General features: G+C 55.6%; 1 protein-coding gene across 2 annotated transcripts in view; it reads right to left on the bottom strand.

Moving 5' to 3' along the window:
• Positions 1 to 203: 203 nt before the first annotated feature.
• The window catches only part of RTN4RL1 (reticulon 4 receptor like 1), a 67,925-nt gene continuing 44,967 nt past the window's right edge, over positions 204 to 23,161 (bottom strand). Inside the window, exon 2 of one of the 2 annotated variants that reach the window (XM_045199227.3) lies at positions 204 to 4,020. In XM_045199227.3, coding sequence (XP_045055162.2) covers positions 2,696 to 4,020 — 1,325 coding nt within the window. In that variant the 3' untranslated portion in view covers positions 204 to 2,695. The remainder of the gene's footprint in view (positions 4,021 to 23,161) is intronic. The other variant, XM_053910786.1, reaches the window with a different exon arrangement.

Below are 23,161 nucleotides of genomic sequence, written 5' to 3'. Positions count from 1 at the left end.
ATTTCCTTTACCTGTTAGAGAAGCTGCTAAAAATACACCCGCCGTCCTGGGCCCCTCTGCCTTGCCTCTAATAATCGTCGGCAACCAGAGACTGTGCTGCACTTGACAGAAGCGGATCATTTATAGAACATTAGCATTTCTCGTCCTGACATTTTACTTCCATATTACAGGGACTTACTAAGTTTTATAAAAAAAATTTAATAAAGTGCTTGGACTCTTGATTTTCCCACTGAGGGCTTTGCTATCTAAAGTTGGAAATGAAATCAGCAACATCCTCGGGTTCTAAGGGACAGCCAGGACTTGGCACTGGCCTGGGCGAGAGCAGGAGGGCCATTGGGGAGCAACCTCGGGCCAAAAACAATTTGTTCTGCCCTCCCTGGGCTCCCTTTAGTGCCCATTTGAAGCCTTGTATAGAGGGGGATTTGTCCAGACCTAAAAACACAGCCCTCCTCCATCTGGGAACTCTCTCCTTTCTCCGAGGCCAGAGGCAGATGCAACCTCCAGACCCAGTCCCGTGCTATCTGGGTAGGTCCCTGGGCTCCTGGAAACCCCTGTGGCCCCCAGGAACAAGCAGTTGCCTCCCAGTCACCTCTGAGCCCCCTAAGAATCACTAACTCAGCGGCTGTTGGCAAGGCCCTTGGGAATAGGCCAGGAAGGACCCAGCTAGCCTGCTCCAGGGGGAGCGACAGAGGCGGTGCTGACCCAGCACAGCAGTGTGGGAAGTGAGTCATGTTCTGTGCAGGCGAGAAAAGAACTGTGGACCGAAGAACAAGTGTGTGTGTGTATGCGCGTGTGCACACGTGTCCCAGTGAGTCAGCGTGCCCCTGCCCCACACAGCTCCTCCCGCCAACAAACATGCTGTGTTCTCAGAGCTGTGCCCAGGCAGGCTCGCCCACCCCACAAAAGCTTGGGAATGCGGGGTTATGAAATGAGAAACAGGATTCTTGTCCAAGAGAAATTGTTTTTAATTATTATTTTTCTCTCTTAATTGGATTCAGTGTTTCTTGCTCCTCATATATGTCCTCTCTGTGGGGGAATTCAGGTTTGTGCAAAGTGCAAAGGAGATTGTGCCCACCCGAGCCCTGGCCAGCAGCATGGCTGACCTGGACTGGAGCCTCTGCGTCCTGTCTGGCCTGCTTTATTGACTGCACATCCCCGCTCCTGACCCCTGAGTCTGGCCCCTGGACTTCTGCCCATCCCTGGGCATCTTCAGAGGGGCCAGTAGGGACAGGGCCTCCAAAATGCAGAAGTGCCTGAGATGGTTCTTGAAATGCCCTCACTGTTCCCCTCTGCTAAGGGCCCCCTGATGCTCTCCTTCCTGCCACCCTACAGGGGGCCCTAGCTGGGATGCTCATCAGAGAGCCCCAAGGAAAAACCCAGCAGCAGAGCTGTGCCGGAGACCTGGGCTCCTGTCCAGAGTCTTCCCGGCCTGTCTAGCCCATCGCTGCAAAACGCTAGGCTGACGACACTGCCCCGCTGCTCGAACTAACACTGTGAAGGCTGATCCACCCAAAGGCCTGAGAAATCCACAGCTCCTTCCTTCCCCCCCTCCGTCCAGCCCGTCTGCAGACCTGGCTCCCTGATGTCCAACAAGCTGCTTCGCGCTTCTCACCCTGATGCCAACAGTTACTATAGTGGGGTGACTGCGTTCTGGGTGGCAGATGCTCATATAAAAACAAGGTGATGCTCTAAATAGCTAGGAATATTGGTCCCCTGAAGTGATTTCTGCTGCCTCCCCTTCTCTCTGGCCCTTTGTTACCTCCCCACTGACCATCTGCCCACGCCCCTGGCAAACCCAGGTTACATGGGGATGGCTGCTGCAGGTTGGGCTTCTAGACAAAACTCCTATCACTCTTTTCTTGCTAGAAATCACCAATCCATCGTTAGTTCAGCAGACATAGTTTTCCATATAGTTTATAAACAAGATAAGACATACAGTTTGGTAGGGGAGTGGAGCAAGAGACCTGTGCCTTTGTGTATATATATATGTAGAGTGTGTGTCTATATATAAGTGGACATAGTTATAAAACTGCACCTCCGGTGAGAACCTCATTGCACACGATGAAGTTCTGAATTTCAGCCTCTGACGATCTTTCCTTTGGTAATGGGTTCTCGGAGCCCAGGGTCTGGGCTGGGTGTGCCAGGGTTGCCTGAGACAGCAGGAGTGAGAGGCGTGACCCCAGGGGAAGGACTAAAGGTGGCACACTGTTGGATCCAGGGCACGTTGACTACATGGCTTCAGGTAGAAGCCAAAAGGCCACCTGCTCATGTGCTTCCAGATGGACGGTCAAGGTTGAGCGTCACCTGTTCCTCAGCCCTGCTTCCTCCAAGAACAAGGAGGGCCCTTCCGACCTCTCCAAATAACCGGGACTCGGCAGAGCCCGGCTCCCGTGGGGCGCTGTGTTGTTGTTGCTAATGAAGGATTCCCTTTGAGCACTTGAACCCCTTGCTGGACGGGTGCTGTCCGTGGCTGCTTGGCGGGGGCTGGCTGGGACAGCCGGTGAGGTGTGCTAATCCCCCCTCGACGGGGCTGTACACTTTGGGTTTATAATCCATCGGGCAGGGCCCAAACTGCAGCCGAAGCCTCTACCAGCCTCTGTCTGAAACCCAGCAGATCCTCCACTTGTATAAAAAGAAAAGAAATTCTGTTCCTTGGTGGACTTGGGGCAGTGCTGGGTGCTGGTGCCCTGGATCCTCAGCCCAGAGTGACTGCCAGCCCCAGGATCCAGGCCAGGATGGAGGCCCCCAGAGAACTGCTGGAGGAGGCCTGCTGCACCCCGCTGGGGGCACGGATGGGGGTCCTGCGGGCACACTTGCCCTTCCTCTTGGGCCTCACCGTGGGCATGATGTCAAAGCTGAACTTGTGCTGGTAGTCAGGGGCATAGTCCTGCAGCTCCTGGGCCTGCTTCCCGCTGCCCGCCTTGGAGACTTGGTTGCGATTCCTGTGGCTGGTGCAGTTCTTGCCTGGCTTCCTATAGCCCGTCCGGGAGCCGGGCAGATGGCCGTGTGGGTGGCTCTTGTCCCTGGCCGGGCCGCGGGCTGGGTGATGCTCCTTCCGGGCAGCCCTGTCGGTGGTGGTGAGCGTGTGTGACTTGATCTGGTGCGGGGACGCTGGCCCCGTGCAGTTCCGGAAGTCCTCGGCACTCAGCAGCTTCAGGTCCTGGCCCTGCCGCTGCTCCGGGGACACGCAAGGGACAGCGGAGCTGGAGCCGCGGAACCTCCGAAGCCATTCCCACAGGGAGCGAGCCCGGCAGCCACAGTCCCAGGCGTTCCCGTTGAGGCGGAGGAACTCCAGGGCCCCCAGGGGTGCCAGGCAGTCGCCCTGCAGCTCAGAGAGACTGTTGTTGAAGAGGAAGAGGGTGGTGAGCCGGCGGAGGTCGTGGAAAGCCTTGTGGTGGACCCACTGCAGCTGGTTCTCGTGTAGCAGCAGCCGGTCCAGATTCACCAGCCCCCGGAAGGTGCCCTGGCCCAGACTCCACAGCTTGTTGCCGTGGAGGAACAGGTGGCTGAGGTTGACCAGGTCCACAAAGATGTCGTCCTGCAGGTACTCAATGTGGTTGTCCTGCAAGTAGAGGTACTGCAGACTGTGCAGGCCGGCGAAGATGCCCGCGGGCAGGGCGCTGAGCCCACACTTATAGAGGTAGAGGGCGTGGAGCTTCACCAGGCCCTGGAAGGTCTCGGGTGCCAGCGTCCGCAGCTGCCGGTTGTCGCCGAGGTCCAGCTCCTCCAAGTGCACGAAGCCCTCGAAGGTATTGGGGTCGATGAAGGTGATGTTGTTGGAGTAGATCCACAGGGTGACCATAGCGGGGCTGAAGTGGCCCTGCTGGAGGAGGGTGATGCGGTTGTTCTGCAGGAAGATGCGCTCGCTGTCCTCCGGAATGCCCTCGGGGATGGCGGCAAAGTTGTGCGCCTGGCAGCTGACTGTCATGGGGGCCGGGTAGCACACGCAGTCCCGTGGACAGCCGCCACCCAGGGGCAGCTCTCCAGCCAGCAGCAGCAGCAGCAGCTCCACACAGCACCCTGGTGGGGAGAGAGCACAGCCAGGTCAGGGGCTGCCCCCGAGGTGGGCACGGACTGGGTGGGGGAGGGGAGGACAGCATGGCACCCGGCCCTCCTCCTCGGTGTGCAGGGGCTCTGTTCTGTCTGCTTCCCGTTGCTCTCAGTCGTCTGGGATGGCGGCCCCCTTGAGGGCCTGGCTCCTGATGGAATGCAGGCAGGGGTCAGGCCCAGACCAGGCCCCCCATCTGGGGTAGATACTGCTTCCCACATCCTGGCACCCCACCTCTCCTGGGGGTTCTATCTTCTATCCCCAGCCTGGATTGTGAGGTAAGGCTCTGATTCCCACACGTACTCCCTAGCCCCGCCCCCAAACCCTAGCCCCACCTCCTCAGGCTCTGTCACCCCTGCTGGGGTGGGGATCACACAGCAGCCAGCCTCCAGTTCCGTGCAGGCTCTGCCACTTTCTCAACGTTACCTGTGTGAACACATACTTGGTCCAACTCCTGTTCTAACCAAGTAAATATCTCATATGGAAGTCTGAGGAGTCTCATTATTTAAATCATTTCCCCAAATAAGCAAAGCATGCATGTATGACACCAAAGTTCATCTCAAAAGATGTCTCATTTCTGAATAGTAATAATTGTCCCTGGCTCAGCTGTGAAGAGGTACTGAGAGGACACAGGTGTACAAAGGACTGGGGCTGACAGGGCTCTGGGGCCCATGAAGCTGCCAGACAGAGGCCCCCCCCACCCCATTCGAGTCCACCTCTGGCCCCTTCCCTCTTCCCATCTCACTCGCTCCCAGGCTGTGGTTGCAAACCAGGCCTTGCCTCGAGACTGTCCAGAGCGTTTCCTCTGTAGCTTCCCTCTAATTGGGCATTAATTAGGCATTCGTTAATGGATCCTTAAAATAATTTATTTTCGGATGTGTCCAGCCTGTGGTCAGATAATAGCCCCGTGCTCATTATCGGAGCAGCCTCATTATGGACGACAGTCATTACCTGCCTTTTTCCAGGGTCGCAGCTGCCTCTGGCAGCCCGGCAGGCGCGCCAGTGTTGGGGGGACAGGCTCCAGGCTCATCCCTGCTCGAGTTGGCCTCCTGCCCGTCCCTTCTAGCCTGGCCAGCCCAGCCTCTCAGGAGAGCTGGGGGCCTGGGGCAACTCTACCAACTCTTCCTGCTGCCAGCTGTCCCCAGACTGTGCAGCACGAGAGCCGACCCTGCCAGCCAGTGGGTACTGCTCGCATCCTTATGCTGGCCACCCAACCAGGCTCCCAGGCCTGCCTCTGCCCCAGCTGCCTGCCCAGGCTCAGGCAGGCCACTCTGCCGCTGCCACCCCTCATTTCCTGCAGAAGCGGTGTTGTAAATAAGTGACAGCTCCCAGCTGTTGGGAGTGATGGGCTCCCAGAGAGTGGCAGCTGTTTCCTGTCCCCTTGTAATCACCCGGCTTCGACCTGACGTTTCCAACATATAAAAATCATCCCACATAATTTGGTTTTTGCATAATTGGGTTCAGTTACAATTTCTGAGCAATTATGACCTTGGCAGCAGTGGTGGTGCCACTGCAGCTGTGGGGGTCTCTCCGGGCCAGGCTGTGCTCTGTGCAGCCCCTGTGGTGCCCACAGTCATCGTGACCACCAGACAGCCTGCCGCGCTCAGGCCAGGCCCAAGGCTGGCGAGCCTCCTCAGCCCGAGTCCCTTCTGTAACATGCCACCCATGTGGAAGCCTGGGTCTGACCTCCAGTCTCCCACTGCCCACCTCAGTCTGGCCAGGGGATCCCAGCCCCACAGGCAGAGGCAGGAGTGTGAGGGGATAGGAACCTGGGCCTCAAACCCCAGCTGACTCTTGCAGAGCCTGCCCTCGACCTTGAACCTCCAACACCCCGGGCTGGGAGGAGGGCCCAACTCACAATGGCCCCACTCCCTTTTCCTTTGCTCGGCTCTACTCCTCACCCCTGCCCAGGCTGCTGTCTTCCAGGAGCCCTGCCTCAGGGAGTCAGCCCCCACCCTGCCACTGTGAGGGTCCCCTCCTAGCTCAAGGGCATTTGTGGTGCAGCTGTGCTGAAGGGGCAGGGCCATGGCCGTGAACCTGTGCTTGTGGGACACACCAGGCCATACCAACCACTCCACCACCAGGGTCCTGCAAAGACAAAGGCATTTCCTTTCCTTAAGCTCCTCACCATGGGCACGGGGTGAGCTGGGGCAGGCTCAGTGCTAATGCCACTTGACATTTGTGCAGCTTATGGAGTTGACAAAGCACTTCTGTTCAAGCTCCTCTGATCCTCAGAATTACCCTGTGAATGGGGGTGAAGGGTTTTCCTGCCCCACAACCTGGCAAGGGCAGGGTGGCAGACACCCTTCTGCCTGCTGCTGTAGATCTGTCTTTTTAAGGTTCTGGGATGGGGATGTCTGAAATGATCCCCAGAGAAGCTGGGGGGACCCCAGAGAGCAATACCACTTTCTCAGACAGGTGCTTCCAGGGGATATTGGGGCACAGGGGAAACCAGGTGAAGACCCCAGTTTGGGTAACAAAGCCAACTGTCCAAAAATCTAGGTGTGAGCTTAGCAGTTGGCATGTAAACACACTAGGGCAGGTGGGAGGGAGTCAGAGAGCGGGGTGGGTAGGGTAAAGGCAAGACTCAAGGCAGGAGCCACCATGCCTGTCCTCGGGAGAGCTCAGACAATGCTTGGAGCTGCTCTCCATTCTCCATTACTGCCCAGACACCAGAGGACCCATGCCATGGAAGCTGTCCCCTCCCCCTGGGTACTGGAATGGGTCTCAGCTGAGTCTGCTTCTCCACTCTGGAAGCTGATCCCATTTCAAAGGCCCTGGACCCCGAAGCCCACCCCACCTGCCTCCGGCAGCCCCTGCCTGAGCTAGCGGGTGTCCTGGCCCTAGCCTGTCACCCTACTGAGTTCCTTCCCAGGGAGGCTGGCACTCCATTGCCAAGACTCCTCTGTGCCCCCTCCAAGTGGCCCAGGGGAGCCCCGACCCACTGATTGCTGATTAATGCACTAACAAGGAGGCCGGTGCCTTTGCTGTGCATTTTAAGATTGCAAATTAGCAGGGATCCCAGTCTCCATGGAGAAGACTCGCACCCCCTCCCATCAGCCTCCTCAGCCCCCTCCTGGTAAGGCAGGGAGGGATGCTGTGCCTGAGGGGGCTGAAGAGAGCGAGGCTGAGTCTCCCTCACTCTGTGGCCTTCCTCAGGCTCTCCTCCTCCTCTTCCTCTCAGAGCATGCCCCTGACTGACTGCTCGGCTCAGCTGCTCCCACACCTCCTGGCCTCCCACATGTCTGAGCTCACCTGTGTCTCTGCAGCCTCATTCATTCCTTTCTCCATTCAACACTTGCTGCCAGAGACCTGGAGTATCCAGTATGCCAGGGCAGGGAGGGGACTAGCAGAGGGTCTTACAATATGAGGCAGTCTGGCCAGGTGTGGGGCCCAACGTAGGCACCTAGGTGTGCAGGAGGAGTTGGGGAAGTTCAGGGAAGGCTCCTGCTGCCCCTGTGTCACCTCCTCCATGAAACCCTTTGCTCCTTGACAACAAAGAGGTTGTGCAGGAATGAAAAGTGGGCATTGTTTTCATGTCCTCATTCCTGCAAAGCCCAACCCCCCTCACCTGCCGGACAGGGACTTGTTGGGGCAGAGGTGAGTGGCCTGAGCATGGGCAGGCAGCACACCCAGTTGGCTCGGCAGCCCATTCCTAAATGTGCTTATGAACGGTCCCATGGGGGCTGGACCTGGTAGGATAGGTGGGAAGGGCATGTTCAGAGGCACTGAGGTAGGGAAGCAGGTGGCAAGTCCCCCTCTTATCTTGGCTCCTCTGCCAGCGTGTAAGTAGCTAGAGTTCCCAAAGAGGCCGTCACAACAGCTCAGCTGGGCTGGGACCCACACTGCCAGGGCTCCTACTTCAGTCCCAGGCTAGATGGCCAGTGTGGCTGGGACCCACTCCTAGCAGCAAAGGGAGCTAAGCAAGAAAGACCCAGCCTTCAGCCTGGGCCAGTTTCTTTAAATGGAATCCTTACAACAGCCCATGGGTGCCGTGCCCTTTCATGGAGGAGGACATGTGGCACAGGGGGCGGGGCAGGGGCTGGCCAAGGCCACACAGCTCGTTTGCCAGGCGGTGGGGCAGGCCAGCCCCATGGGAGGGCTGGTCAGCCCTTTCTGGCCCGAAGATCTCAGGTGTCAACCTGCCTTGAGTCTGACACTTGGCCCCAGAGGGGCTCCCCCTTCATACATCTGCGCAGGAACAATCTGATTGGCCTGGAATCCCCATGGGCCCCAGGCAGGGCCACGGGGCTCCCTGAGCCTCCGAGATCAATAACCAATGTGGTCAATTCTTCTGGCTCTGCAGCCTGCCCTCCTGTGAACAGGGCAGAGCTCCCCCCAACCCCAGCCTTGCCGGATGCTCCTCTAAGCCAGTCGATGCTAACCGAATGGCTCTGCTGGTCGGATAACGACCTCGGGTTGGGCCAGCTACGCTCACAGAGCTACTGGTGCCTCAGGCCGCTTGGCACTATCCCTCTGTGCTGCACCCCAACACAAGTCACTTCCTGGTGGGCATTCCTCCACCACCTCACCTCAGCCTGGCCCAGCCCTGGAGACAAGGAAGCCAGCCAGGGCGGAGCTGGGCTTCCCCCCTCAGCCCCCACGACCAGGCGTGGGGGTTTGGGCAGGACGGCTGGTGTCTCAGGGCACAGGGCAGTGGGATGAGGGCAGGCCTTGGAGCCAGAGAGACCCGGGTCCCGGTTCCCCAGCTTAACAAGCGCGTCCCCTGTCTTGTGTGAGCCTCACTTCCCTCACCTGTAAAATGGGTATTATCCTATGAAGCTGCAGCCTGGCCCTCTCTGCCTGCAGACGCCCGTACCCGCCTGCCTCGTCCACGTCTCCCTCTGTCAGACGCAATCCGTCCAAGGTGAGCTACTGCTCGCTCCCCACAAACTTCCTCCAAGTGCTCAGGCCAAGAAGCTCAGTCATATTGACTCTCTCCCTCCCTCACCTCTCACCCAATCCATCAGAAATCCTGTTGGCCCTACTTCAGAACTTATCTGGAATCCATCCACTTCTCCCAGCCACCACCTTGGCCTGCGCCACCATCACATCTCTCCTGGACTATCACAAGAGTCCCCTGAGGGGCCCCCCTGCTCCCAAACGTACCTGGACACTTCTGCTAACACAGCAGCAGAAGTGTGAGTCAGAGCATGTGATCCCTCTGCTCAGCCCTCCGTGGCTCCCATCACACTCGGTCAGTCCTTACCTTGCCCCCAAGTTCTTATGGAAGCCCAGGGGCGCCCCACCCCCCTCCTCCTGCCCTCCTCCCCCAGCCTCACTTTTCTCCTTGCTGCTCTCTCACAGGCTCCGCACGCGTCCAGCCCTGTGCACACACTGTTCCCGCGGCCTGGAACACGTCCCAGGACATCTGCAAGGCTCCTAACCTCACCGTTCTGGTCTCTCCCACATCACCTTCCCAGCAGTCTATTTTAAAAGGGCCCTTTCTCTGTCTACTCTTCATCCTCTTCTAATAAATGACATCATTCGTGTATCTTGTTTATTTTCTATCTCCGCCTACCGAGTGTTAACTCAGAGAAGACAATGATTTTGCCTGGTGCATTCCCTGGTATACCCAGGGCCTAGAACGGTGCCTGGCACACAGTAGGTGCTCAAGAAGAAAACCCTTTTTCAGGCGTCAGGGTGAGAGCAGACAGACAAGAGAGCTCTGGGAGGGAGGGTGTGCACCAGGCTGCCTGAGGCTGGGGGTGGGGGCAGGGAGACCAGTGTAGGTTTGCCTGGGACTCGGAGATTCCCAAGATGTAAAACCTTCAGTGTTAAAACTGGAAAGTCCCAAACAAACCGGGACAAGTTATTCTCCCTACCAGGGGACTGGGACTGTGCCCCAACCTCAGCAAAAACAACCCCACCCAACGAACCCTAAAAAAACCCATTTCTGGGCATAGAAGGAGGGGACAGACAGACAGGCATGAAGCATGAGTTTTCTCCAGACACCTGCACTTCAGGCCCAGTGCCTGCAGCCCCCGGGGGCAGTCCTGGGCCCAGACGAAGCCTGTGTGCGTGAGTGCGTACACATGTGCATGTGCACATGTGTGTTTGTGTGTGCATGCCATTTATGCCCCTGTACACACAGATCTGAGTACACATGTATGCATGTGTGAGCACACACCTGTCCCTGGAGACCATCAAGGGCGCTGGCAGCTACAACCCTTCATCCCACAACATCCCTGAGCTCCATCCCCGAGGGGGACAGCATGGCTCTGAAGAGAGGTGCACCCCTGGCCTGTGATGTCCCCGTCCTACCTCAGCGTTCACTCTGGCTCTGCCTTTAGCTCCCACTCTCCTCCCGACAGGCCGAATTACGTACTCACTGCAGGTCCCTGCAGCACACCAGGATCACTCTCAGCTGCCAAGTGGGCAGCCCCTCATTGAAATAACCTTTCAGCTTTCATCTGCTGCGCCCAGTCCCCTGAGCAGGCCTGGCCAGGGATGCCACGATAATTGGGCTGCCAAGCTCACAGAGGGCCTTGTGGGAGCAGCCTTGGGCTCCCCTATCCGCTGGCTATCTGCGTCTACCACCTCCTCCCTGCAGGGGTCCCTGTGTGGGAAGGAGGTCTGCAGGCCAGTGCGCGCAGCTCTGCACCCAATTACTGCCTGGGCTTGAGACAGGCCTCAGAAGGAGCACTTTTCAGTCGGGTCACCTCAGGAAGGTCACTAAAGCTCCAAGGCCTCCGCGTCCTAGTCTGGAACTGGGGTGAGAGCACCAGCCTTACTGGGTGTTGAAAGCATGCAGTGAGGCTGTGCCCCTGAACTTCTAGTCCAGGGGGCTACAGAAAGGTGCTCCTCATGGGTGACGATTTGTTTTTCTGTTACTATTATCAAAGGGAGCTGCCGCCCAACCCCTTTGGGCTCTCCCCACCCCACAGGGAACCCTGGCTTTTACCCCATGCACCCTGGTGCTCCCAGACCTGAGAGAGGCCCAGCAGAGGGAGTCTGAGAGATCAAACTACAAATGGAGGAGGGGCTCAACCCCAAGTTCAAGTTCCTTGCCAGGCCATGGCTGCCCTCGGGACAAGGCCGGTGGAGATGTGTTTTGATCTCCCCCGCTTTGTTCCCTCTCCCAGTGCATCCATCCCAGTCTGGAGCCACCAGCTCTCTGCAGGGAGCCCAGGGCACACGGGCTCTAACCTTCACTTTGTGAAGCCCCAGCAGGATCATAAACTGTGTCCCAAGTAACTCAAATTTGCTGCTCGGTTTGGGGGCCCCCGGCCCTGGGCTGTGGCAGTCCCGACTCAAGCCTGAGGTTGGAGAGCCTCTGTGAATGAGCCTCCTTGGGAGGTGCAGAGATGGCTCTGGGCCCGCCCCCTTCCCTCCGAATCCTGTGGGATTCCCTCCCCCCAAAGCATAGTGGACTGGACCCACTGCAACCTGACGGGCCCACAGAAACCAGATGGTATCTTAGGTGTTTAGTGGGGCAGGAAGCCTCTGTGGGGGCGGGGCAGTCCTCAGGGGCAAGTGTCCTTTGAGATGCCTGCCTGGGGCTCCTGAGGATGTGGGACAAGGAGGGAGTGGGGTGAGGATCTACTGAATCCTGAAGACCCTGGCATCGGGCAACACGAAAACAGGAGGTGAAAACCAGCCTTTGCGGTGCAGAACTCTGCCGGAGGCCCTTGTTCCTGGTCCCCGGGGACAGCCGACACTTTCTCGCCGTCAGTGAAAGGCAATCGGAACCCACATCCAGGTATCACCTTCTGAACTGTCCCTCAGCTCCTTCATTCATTCAAGAAACAGCCCTGTGCTTGGCGCTGCAACAGGGAGACACAGGGCTCCTTCCTGCACGGAGCCTGTACTCTGGGGGAGAGACAAAGGGAACCAGAGGGGCCCCAAGTGATACTGGGTGATAGGCATTGGGGACACAAGGTGGGGGTTAAGGCTGAGACAAATGAAGGGACCAACATTAGCTTGTGTGCTCATGGAGGCACGTGGCACCTGCGTTGAAACCTAAAGGATAAGAAGGAGCCAAGGAACAACATTCTAGGAAGAGGGAACAGCAGGTGCAAAGGCCCTGGGTCTGAATCGCGCTTGTAGTGGGAGAGAGATGCAGTCAGAAATGCAGGAGGCAGCCCTTCCAGGGCCTTAAAAACCTCAGGATAGAGCTTGGATCTAATTTGGGTGTGGCAAGAAGCCACTGAAGGGCCTGAAATGTGAGTGACATGATTGGATTTGGGTGGGGGGTGCTCTGGAGCAAAGTCAAGGGAGGGAAGCCCGTGGCTGTTATCTGTGAGAGAGGTGGGCAGCCTGGAGGGGGAGGGGCGGTGGAGACAGACGGGGAGCAGTGGACAGGTCGAGAAATGTGTGGGATACAGAACTGACAGGGCACACAGATAAACCAGTTCGAGAGAAAGGGGGTGGGAGGTCCCGGGGGTGGCTATAGAGGATGCAAGACGTGGGTACAGTGAGACTGGGGGAGCGTAGGAAAGCAGGTGCAGGGGCCCCAAGAGCTCAGGTTAGGATATAACAAAGTTTGGGAAGCAGTATAGAGATGTTTACTTGGAGGCATCTGGGTGTGCAAAACCAGAGGCGAGCCGCACACTGGGGAGTCACCGGCACAGCGATGGTATTTCAACCCGTGGGAATGGCTGAGGTCACCCGGGACAGCCGAGAAAGAAGATCCAGGACTGAGGTTTCTGGCAACACAACAGTTCTGAAGGAATGGCCGGTGAGGTCAGAGGAAAGCCAGGAAGTGTGATGTGACTGCAGCCAAGACTGCTTCAAGAAGGCGGGCGGAATGGGAGTGATGAGGGCTGCTGAGGGTTTGTGTGAGGACGGAGGAGTGCCTAGTTGATCTGGGATCACAGTGGTGATTAGTGATGCTGGCAAGTTCACTTCCAGGAGAAAGGTGGGGGCAGAAGGCACACAGCGTGGGATAAAGAGTGGGGGAGCGTGTTGTGCTGAGTGAAATAGCAATAAATCAGATACAGAAAGACAAATACCATATGATTTCACTTATATGGGGAATGTAAAGAACAAGATAAACAAACAAAGCAGAAACAAACTCATAGATACAGAGAACAAACTGATGGCTGCCCAATGGGAGAGGGGTTGAGGGGATGGGTGAAAAAAGTGAAAAGGATTAAGAAGCAGGAATTGCCAGTCATAAAAACAGTCGTGGGGACATAAAGTAGAGCAGAGGGAACGTAGTCAATAACGCTGTAATAACTGCGCAGGGTATCAGATGGGTACTAGACGAGTCAGGGCGGTCCCTTCGTAAGTTATATAAATGTTTAATCACTATGTTGTGCACCTGAAACTAATATCATATTGTGTGCAAGCTATAATTGAAAAATAAAGTTTTTTAAAATGTAAAATAAAGTGAATGGGATATGAGGGGAGACAGCACTGTTATTAGTCAGGATAGGGTAGGGTAGGCTGACGTAACAAGTGACCCCAGAATCTCAGTGGCTGACAACAAAGGCTGGTTTCTTGTCGGCAGGGTAGCTGCGGCTCTGCTCAGTCTCCTGGCAGAGAAAACAGCTGACAGGGCCAACTACTTACCGGCTCTTACAGCTTTTGTTTCAGGTGACACACCTCATTCCCGCTCAGGTTTCATTGGCCGAAATCGGTCTCATGGCCCAGCCTGTCTGGGGTAGGAAAGAATACCCCCAGGGGAGTGAGGGAACAGCATTTGGGGGCACAGGTTTTGCTGTGAAGGGGGCAGAGAAACAGGGCAGGACCTGGAGGGGCATAGGGTCCGGGGAGGGATTTTTAAGATGGAAGCTCTTTCGCATGCTCCTGAGTGTGATTCAGAAGGAGAGAGGGAGGGGAGGAAACTGGTGCAGTAGGAGTGAGAGGGCCAAGACACAGACCCAGGGCTCCTGTCCTGAAACGGGGAGCGCAGTAGTGAGATGGCTACACCCGAGAGCTCCGGTTTTCTCCATGCAGTAGGAGGGGCCCATCAGCTGCGAGTGAAGGAAGGGAAGGGGGTGGGAGTTTGAGAAGAAAGAACAGAGTGAAACAGGAGGGGTGTGTGGGGACAAGGAAGTCAAAGGTGTTTGCCAACACAGGTTCCTAATGACCACTGCCCCAGCCGCTGCCCGGGTTCCCCACCCCTCTGGCTGGACGGTTGGGGCTATCTGGCTCCTCCAATTAAGTCTGTTCCTGTCACTCCCCTGCTGATATGGCATTAGCTCAGCACCATGCCAAGAGGGCTCTGGGGACAAAAGACCCAGTTTCTGGCTTCCACAAGCTGACCGTCCTCCCCAGATGCCTTCAGGATAGCATGTTGTGAACATTTGTCACTTTTTTTTTTTTTGCTACTGGCCATTAAAACCTCTTCCTGTAATTTGGGAGCACTCCCAGTTCATTATGTAAGTGAGCCCTTCCCTCCCTGTGAAACCTGAAAAGGTCAAGCCCTCACTTTCAAAGCCTCCCTTGCAGCTTGGGCAAGACACCGGCCTGGACTCCGCCACCTGACACACCTACCCCAGACTCAGGACTAGGAGTCAGTGATGCAGATAGGCAGGGGCCCAGCAGGATGCATGCCTGCAAGGGGGGCGGCAGGCGCAGAGCCAGGGAGGCTGGTGGCTGTGGAGGGCATGTTGGAGGTGCAAGCTTGGACATGTCTTCGCCTTCATTTGGGACACTGCTCCTGCCTGCAGAGCCCCCAGCCCTCTGGAGAGTCTGTGAATTACCCAGTGTCCTCAAAATAAGTCTTCTTTTTATTTAAATTAGTCAAGGCTGGTATCTGTGGTTTGCAAATAAGAATCCTCACTGAAGTGAGGTCCCTCCAGCTGAGTGTGGCTTACCAGCCCACCCCTGGTCTGGCTCTGTTCTCTCTCCCCCAGCTCATCTCAGCTCAGAGGCTTCTCACTCCCCTTTCCTTGCCCTCTTGAGGCAGCAGCCCCCCAAATTCTCTCAGGGGAAGCATACCACCCCAGCCCCCCTGCCCCAGACGACAAGTGATACAGGAAGCAAGGTTGTCTGTCAATCAGTGGCCGCACTCAGCCAATGAGACTCTCCCCCCGGGAATGTGAACTTGAACTTGAAGCACAGTGACTTGGCTGGAGCTGTTTCATTCTCATGGGCTATGCTGAGGACACTGCCCCAGTCGTTCCCACCAAGACCCCCAGAGCCAGGTTTCAGCCCTCTCCAGAGTTAGGTTCAGCTTCTTCTCTGGGTCCCATTTTTTTTTTTTTTTTTGCAGAGGTCCACTCAACACCCCTCTCCTTGGCTATGAGGATCCAAATTTCCTTCATCTATCAGGCAGCCAGCTGCTCTGGAGGAGCTGGGCTCCTCTCCAGCCCAGGGAGTGGGTCTTCACTCCACTGTCAGTGCTTAGTTTAGCCAGGAGCACGTGACTCCATTCTGACCAGAGACGCAAAGGCAGTCTGCTGAGGCACCATCTTTTGACCACAAAGGGACCAATCTAAAGGCCAAAACCAGCTTGGCAAGGACTACAGAGCAAAAAGATGGAGAGAACCTGGATCCATAATGACATTATTGAGCCAATAAGCAATGCCGGGATCTGCAAACTTCTTGGTATATGACATAATAAATCCTGTTCTTGTTTTAGCCGTTTTGAGTTGTGTTTTCAATTACTTACAGCTCAAAGTGTCCTAACTAAAACCTTCCAATGATATCCTCTTTGCTTAGTCAGCCAGCCTAGATTTCTCTTGCTTATAACCAAAGAAGTCTAACTCGACCGCAGGACTTGGCTCGGGCAGGACCTGCTCCAGGAAGCCTCTCCAGACCCCTCTCCTTCTATGTTAGTCCCTCCTCCCTCCTGGGAGCTCTCTCCTCTCAAAGGGCTCAGCACTCTCTTCAAGTCACCTGCGGTGCGGAGCTGCTGGGGTGTCCAGTTGGCGTGTGGACATAGAGCTCATCCATGCCTGTCTAGTGAGTGAGTGAGTGAGTGAATGAATGATTCGGCTGATGTAATTCTAGCCCAAAGCAAAGAAATAAGTGCTTTAATTAGCTGAGACCGCCTTAATGTGGGTAAATGCAGATATGCAATAAGATTCAGCCACCAGAGAAGCCCAGGGTAGATGCCTCATGCCTAAAAGGATAAATGAATTTACCAGGCATTTCAGGCCTAACCTCCCTTTCTCGTTGGAAGAATCTCTTCCCTTTCCCCTCTGCAGAATCTCTCGTCACTTTCCACTTAGGACACCCTGCAGGGAAAGTACATCTGGGGTTCTGCGCCTTACACTGAGCCCTGGGCTCACGGACGTCAACTTTCTTACCCTCTATTCGGTGTACGTACATCTTGGTGTCTGCGTTTACTATTTAATATAGGAAACAAATCACGCGAAAGAAAAAATAACGACCCTTCCGAGTCTGGCTGAGGGTCTCTGGTCCCAGGCCTTGACTCGCTTCCCCCTCCCTGCTGGCTGGAGCCCTGAGCTCCCTGCGGGGCCCACCTCTGGCCAGCAGCCAGCACGTGCCAGCCTCTGGCCTCGGGCCAGGGGGTGTTGGCCCAGGCAGCCCTTAGCACAGGCTTGCCACTGTGGGCCCCAAACCCTATTTTCCTCCATAAGATTTAAAAAAATTCTCCATGTTCATTTAAATTTAAAAATAATACTTGCCAATTGTGAAAAAAGTTAAAAAGTATGGATGTAAAAAGGAAGAAAAATCACCAAAATCCCATTACTCTTGACAGCCATCTATAGATAGTGCCTTGCTGTACCTTCTTTTAATACTTCCTTTACTTATGTAGGGATACATAACATTTAAATAAAAATTTTATTTGAAGCAATAAAAGTGGGATTATGCTCTATATGCAGCTCTGTCGTGTGTGTTTTCTGCTTCACTTCGACCGTTCATTCATCCAGCAGCTCTCCTGGCGCCTGCGTCACATGCGTCACATCGTCACATCGGAAGGCTCTAAGGCAGCCACGGGGAGCCCAGCAGGCAGACTGACACCCCCCCACCCCGGCCCCGCCTCCAGGAGAGTGCAGTCTGGTGAGGAAACACTCACCAAATGGCCACAGCCTGATTGCACCCCGTAAGGAGGAGTAAAGGGACAGAGGTCCAGGGAGCAGTGAGAACCGTGGGGCTCCTCTGGCCAGTAGGTGTGGGGAGGCTGGGCGGCTGAACACTGAGGACTCTGCTGGGGCGGGTGGGGATTCCAGGCAGAGGGAACAGCATATGCTGAAGGGCTTGAGGCCAGAGGCAACACACAATTAAGTAACCCAAGAACGGTGTGGTAACAGGCATGATTCAGACTGCAGAGTATCCTGTGAAACATTCAGATTGTTTCTCATGTTTCACTGTTATAAATCATCATGGCAGAACTGGTAACAATAGCTGCCTCCTGGGAGCGCTCCTGGGAGCCCAGGGACTGGAGTGAGGGGAACTTCACAGCAGACCTGTCGGGAACTTTTGATTCATTAGCATGTGAGTGTACCTATCGATTCTTTTAAGAGTCAGTTACATTAAAACTAAATCATGTTGGAATGAACATCTTTATGCATAAAGCTTTGTCCAAACTTCTCTTTCCCTAAACCAGAGATTCATTAAGTCAAACTCCTCTTGATGCGTAACGACAGGTCACCTTCTAGAAAGTTGAGCCCATGAAACCTTGAGTCCAACACCCAGAAAGTCACCAACTGTGGGGGCTTCCAGAGGCTCGGTCTTTCCTGTTGGGCTCCCCAACTAGCCTGTGAGGTACCCAAAAGAGACGAGAGCTATGTGCCTCAAATGAAGGGAAGTCTCTGGGGTGGGGAAGCAAAGGAGGCTAATGTGCTGGACCCCTCCTGTGGCCGGCGTCGGATCTACCTATCTGGGGGCATCCACATCATTCACTGAATGGTCCCCCAAAACCCCCATCTTGGAGTTGAGAAAAACAAGGCTCAAAAAAGTGTGGCGATTTGCCCAAGATGGTGGAGCCAGGATTCAAACCAATACTGATTTGGCACCCACGGGAAGAGAGAGAGCTCTCTCTCCTTTAAGGCCACTGCCTCTCAAACCCCTCTCCCAGCCTGCCACACTCCCTCCAGCACCCCAGCGGGCAGCTCCCCTGCCTCCCATGGACTGTGTCCTTGCTCCCCAGGCGACAACTCCATTCCTCCCCGTCTTCATTATTTATTTCCACCTCTTGTGCTTCACACTCCTGAGGCCAGGGAAATGGACAAGGCAGATGGGGAAGGAAGTGGAAATTCTGTGTAACACCATCGTCTGTATCACAAAACTTGTCTTAAGTGCCAGCCCCAGGGATTTGCTGGAGTTGGTGCGACAGAGGTGGGGCTGAAGGTCAGATTAAATTGGACTGGTAACCCCAGGGGGATACTTGAAAGAGGTTGCTAAAGAAAGCTTTTCCGGCAGGATCACTGGGCTGCTGAGGCGGGTGGCGGAGGTGGGCAGCGGCGGCAAACAGGCCAGCGGCTGGGTCAAGCTGCTTCGTGGGGCTCGCTGGTGACAGGCCTGGGTTCACATGTCCTCCCCCAGAAACCTGAAGTCTTGCCTGTTTTTCCCAATAATGAGTTGGTATAAAAATGGATCTTGAATAAAATTGTCTGCAGTTTTCAAATTTCAAACTGCATTAGTCAAAATATATCAAATTTCCATGTACTGACTTACCACCTGCTCAAAATCGTACCCTTTTTCAGCTGTAATACATTGAAACATGAAATCACCTCCTGAGAGGAAAAAGGGAAAAGAAGTGGAGGGAAGGCCCTCTCTAAATGTGCCAGTGGGCGACCTGGGACCCTGTGCTCTTGCAGACTTCCCAGCAGCCTCCCCCAGGCTCCCCGGTCTCCCTCTGACTGAGGTTCGCACGTGCCCCAAGCCCCTCTACAACTTCCCTTTGATACCCAATTTCTAGCTCAAACCTCTGTGCTCCGGGAGGTCTGTGACACAGTGCAGAACATGAGCATTTCAAATTTCAACGCCACCAACCTTTCCATAAGCACCTACTATGTGCTGAGTGCTCGGCCGCACAGACAGCCTGGCCTCTACTCAAATCGTTACCTCTAACTGTACTTCTTTGTCCTCATTGACCCCTCCTCTTAGCGGCACCGGGAAGAGTTGGCCCTCCCTTCTGGAAACACTTCCTTCCTTTCCAAATCGAGGCTTGGCTGTGTTTCCTCCTGCCTCTCTGGCAGCTCCTCCTCTGCTGGATGTCTTCATGCCTGACTCCCCAGGGCTCAGCCCTTGGGCCTTCTCTCGTCCCCAGGGCAGCTCACGCAGGCCCAGGTTGAAAATACCATCTCCGCTGGGGGAGGCAGGCGTGAGATGTGCATCTCAGGCCTAAACTCCAGACCAGTCCCCGCAACGGCCCGCCTGACGCTGCCACCTGAGCATCTAACAAGCAGCTCAGACTCAATGTGTTCAAAAGGTGTTTCCCACACGAGCTTCCCCATGTCAGCAAACCACAACTCTATCCCTTTGGTTGCTCAAGCTGAAAATGTGGACGGCGTTCTCCGTTCCTCCCTTTCCTTCGTTCTGTCCCTTTAACCCATCAAGCCTCATTGGTTCTACCTTCAAAGACCCTACATCTGTCCACACCACTCCATCCCCACTGCCTGCACCCTGTCTTCGTGGCCCACACCACAGCCTCAAGGACCTTCTGAACAGAGAGGGCCATCACGTTGCTCTCCTGCTCGAAACCTTCCAATGGCTTCCCATTGCACCAGAATAAAACGCAAACTCCTGCCCAGCCCACCACGTCCTCCTGAGAGGCCCCCACCCGTCTCCAGCCGCATCCTCTGCCACCCTCCGCTCACCAGCCGCCCAAGCCTGTCTGTTCTCAGGCCACAGCAAGCTCGTTTTTTTCGCCTTGGCGGTTTTTGTTTTATGGCAAAATACACAGAACCTAAAAAGTACCATTTTAACCATTTAAAAGCATACAACTGAGCGGCATTTAGTGCATTGCATTCACAATGCTGTGCAACGGTCACCACACCCAGTTCTTGAACAGTCTCGTCCTCCCAAAGGAAAACCCCTTGGCCATTAGCAGTCACTCCCTAGCCTTCCCACCCCACCCCCAGGCAGCCATTAATCTGCTTTCTGTCCCTGCGGATTTGCCTATTCTAGATATTTCATACAAATGGAATGATACAATGTGTTTGCACGACAGGACCACTCTGCCCCAGGCCCTTCCTTGCAGGACCACCCCCTTCTTAGCAGCCAGGCTGCAGCTGCAGCACCAACTCCTGGTCTAAGGCAGAGGCCCCGCCCATCCCAGTCACTCTTCGTTACTTAAGTACCCTGCTCTATTTCCCCTTCAGCACGCAGCAGCTCAGCAGCTCGGCTCTGCTTTGTGAGTGTATCGTGCTTAATCCTTTGTTTACATGTTTACTGTCTTCCTCCCCCCCCTCCACTTGTTCCCCATGATGTCCCCGGCCCCCAGGACAGTGCCAGGCACCCAGGAGGCGTTCAACAATTATTTGCTGATTGACTGGTCAAGCGCACTGCGCGACTGAGCGGGCCACAGTGCCACAGAAACAGGAGTGAGGGGGCAGAGGAGTCCCAGAGGGAAGGCAGCCTCCAAGGGTGAGCAGAAGCTGCCTGGCATTCAAGAGCGGGGAAAGGGAGGGCGTGCCAGGTGGAAGGAACTGCATGGCCAGAGGCCTGGAGGCATGAGGCCACATGTCCACTTTGGAGTCCTAGGTTGTCTTCTCCCCTAGTTGGCAATTTGTCCCCTGATTGTTTCCCCAGGCTTCCATGGAGAAGAGACACAGTGTATGTCTGGGAGTTGGCTTTGATGTTAAGTACTGAGAGGAAGGAAAGAAGGGTCTTTTTAATTTGCCCCTCCCCCCACACCCTGGTCTTAGCATGTGCTGGACACCCACCCCCAAAGACACAAGGGAAAACAGACTGGTTCCAAACTTTCTGATTTTTGAGTCACCCTGCACTCACCTTTGAGATGGAAAAGTGGGAGGGGATGACGATGTACGTTACACACAACTGTCGATTGTGTTTTGAGTATGGGGGGGCTCTCAGGAGGGGCGACAGAGGTGGGATTGGACCTGTGGCCCCCATGTGCCCTCCCTGGCCTTATCTTTCTGGGCTGAGCCACGGCCCCTCTGGGCACTGGGCTACTTGTGGGCCCGGTGTCCTTCATTGCTCCTGATTGAATCAGGCCTGGCTGACCCAGGCAGGCCCTGTGGCTCTGGGAGTCCAGCTGAGCTCCCAGGAGGAGAGGCCTTTTCCAAAGCTGGGAGGCTCAGGAGGGCAAATTCAATTGTGTGCACGGCAGGAGCCATTAACCTGTCTGTGGACCTGTTCCTACCCTCTCCCCGCTCTTCCAGCCGGTCTGTCCAGGCTGCTCTGGGGGATCCCAGACTCCCATCACCCCAAGGGTCCCCTGCTGCTCCCGAGCTGTGCCCAGCCTCCGCTGCCCCTCAGTGCTCATAGGTTCCATCACCCCTGCCTCTAGATCCAAGTGGACTTTGAGCTAAGGAAAACAAATGCATGGGGCATTTGCCCCCTCCTTGGAGGCAAGTCTGGCTCTTGGCCAATCCCACCCCTGAAGCTGCCGTTAGGAGTCCTGGTGGGGAAGAGGCCCTGGGAGCAGGCCGGGCCATTTGAGCAGACAACCCTGGGTCTCAAACACCTAGGGGGTGGTCTGAGCTTGCTGTCCGGTGCAGTAGCCGCTGCCCCCACGTGGCTTCTGAACACTTGCGATGTGGCTATTTTGAAGACTTAGTATGAAAAAGAATGCTCGCTATGTGCATGTTGAAATGATAATATTTCTAATATGTGGGGTTAAATAAAAATATTTTAAAATTAATTTCACCTGCTGCTTTTTATTTTTTTAATGTGGCTACTAGAAAATTTAAAGTACATGCAGGTCACATTTCTACTGGACAGAACTGGTCCAGAGCAATGGGCATGGGCTCCAGGTGGGCACATCTCCTTGGCCTCCTTGCCCCCTGGGGAGAAGAACGACAGGAAGAGGCTGAGCAGGGCCCCCAGCAGAATGGTGCTGCTTCGAGGAAACCAGTCCTGACACCCCCTCAAAGGGCTCCCCTAAAGAAGTGCAGCTGGAAGACCAGCGAGGCTGCCCAAATGGGACGATGTGCTGTGAAAGGCCCTGCAGACAGCCCCCAGAAAGGGGCGTGGTTTGCCATGGAAGCAGGGGAGGGGCTTTGCTGTTCGCTCCTCTAGCACAGCACAGCTGGAGCACATGCCAGATGCCAGGAGCAGCATGGGCCCTGAGGACATGACTGTGGGCAGCACAGACCCGGTGGCTGCCTTAGAGTGGCTCACGCTTTCATAGGGGTGGCAGGCCCACAGAGCTCCCTGTGGCCACCGGGGTGGAGGGCCAGGGGCAGGAGTGTACCCAGGAGTTTGAGAGCTCAGGAGGCAACTCTTGAGTTGAGCACAACAGAGCTCTCTGGGGAGGTTGCTGTAGCAGATCTCCAGCCTGGAATGCCACAGACCTGAGAAGGGAAAGAGGAGAGGAAGGAAGGAAGGAAGGAAGGAAGGAAGGAAGGAAGGAAGGAAGGAAGGAAGGAAGGAAGGAAGGAAAGAAGGAAGGAAAGAAGGAAGGGAGGAAGGGAGGGAGGGAGGAAGAGAGGAGAGAAGAGAGAGAGAATGAGACGGAAAGCCCAAAGAAATCAAGGTGTCTATTTGGGGTGCACGCTCTGGTGCCCAGAGCTGATGGCTCCATTAGGAGAAGGCTCTGAGAGGCTGGTGAGGGAAGAGCAGAAGGGGGCCGAAGAAGCTGAGCGGGGGTTTCTGCCTGGGACTGGGAAGGGAGATGGGGGTAGCAGGAAGCTTCCCAGAGTGACATGCCATCACTGGAATGGGGAGCCATGGGTGGACCCACATGGGGACAAGCCAGGAGCTTGCTGGAGGAGGGGCTGTCGTGGCACCACTGGGCAGGCCAGGCTGGGGCCGTGCTAGTCTCTTCTCCAACTCCTCCCAGGAGCCCCTGAAAGGGTACCCGTGTGTTCACCGGGGAGGAGGAGGGTGCCTTGGGAGCACTTCTGAGTGGGTCTGGCTGACCCTCAAGGGTGCTCAGGGTAGGGCTGCCCTGAGGCCTCTCCTGGTACAGACCCCTGGCCACTCTGTGTGTGCAGGCCCCAAGGTCACGTGCCACCATGGAGGACTGTGGCTCTGTCTTCCTCCACCCTAACACGGGACAACTTGTTCACTTCCCACTTCAAAGCCCAGTTCAACCTTTTAGGCTCGCCACTAATGCTCCTG

The sequence above is a fragment of the Desmodus rotundus genome, chromosome 9 (genome assembly GCF_022682495.2).
Source record: "Desmodus rotundus isolate HL8 chromosome 9, HLdesRot8A.1, whole genome shotgun sequence".
Lineage (NCBI taxonomy): Eukaryota > Metazoa > Chordata > Mammalia > Chiroptera > Phyllostomidae > Desmodus > Desmodus rotundus.
This window is presented reverse-complemented; position numbering and strand designations above follow the sequence as displayed.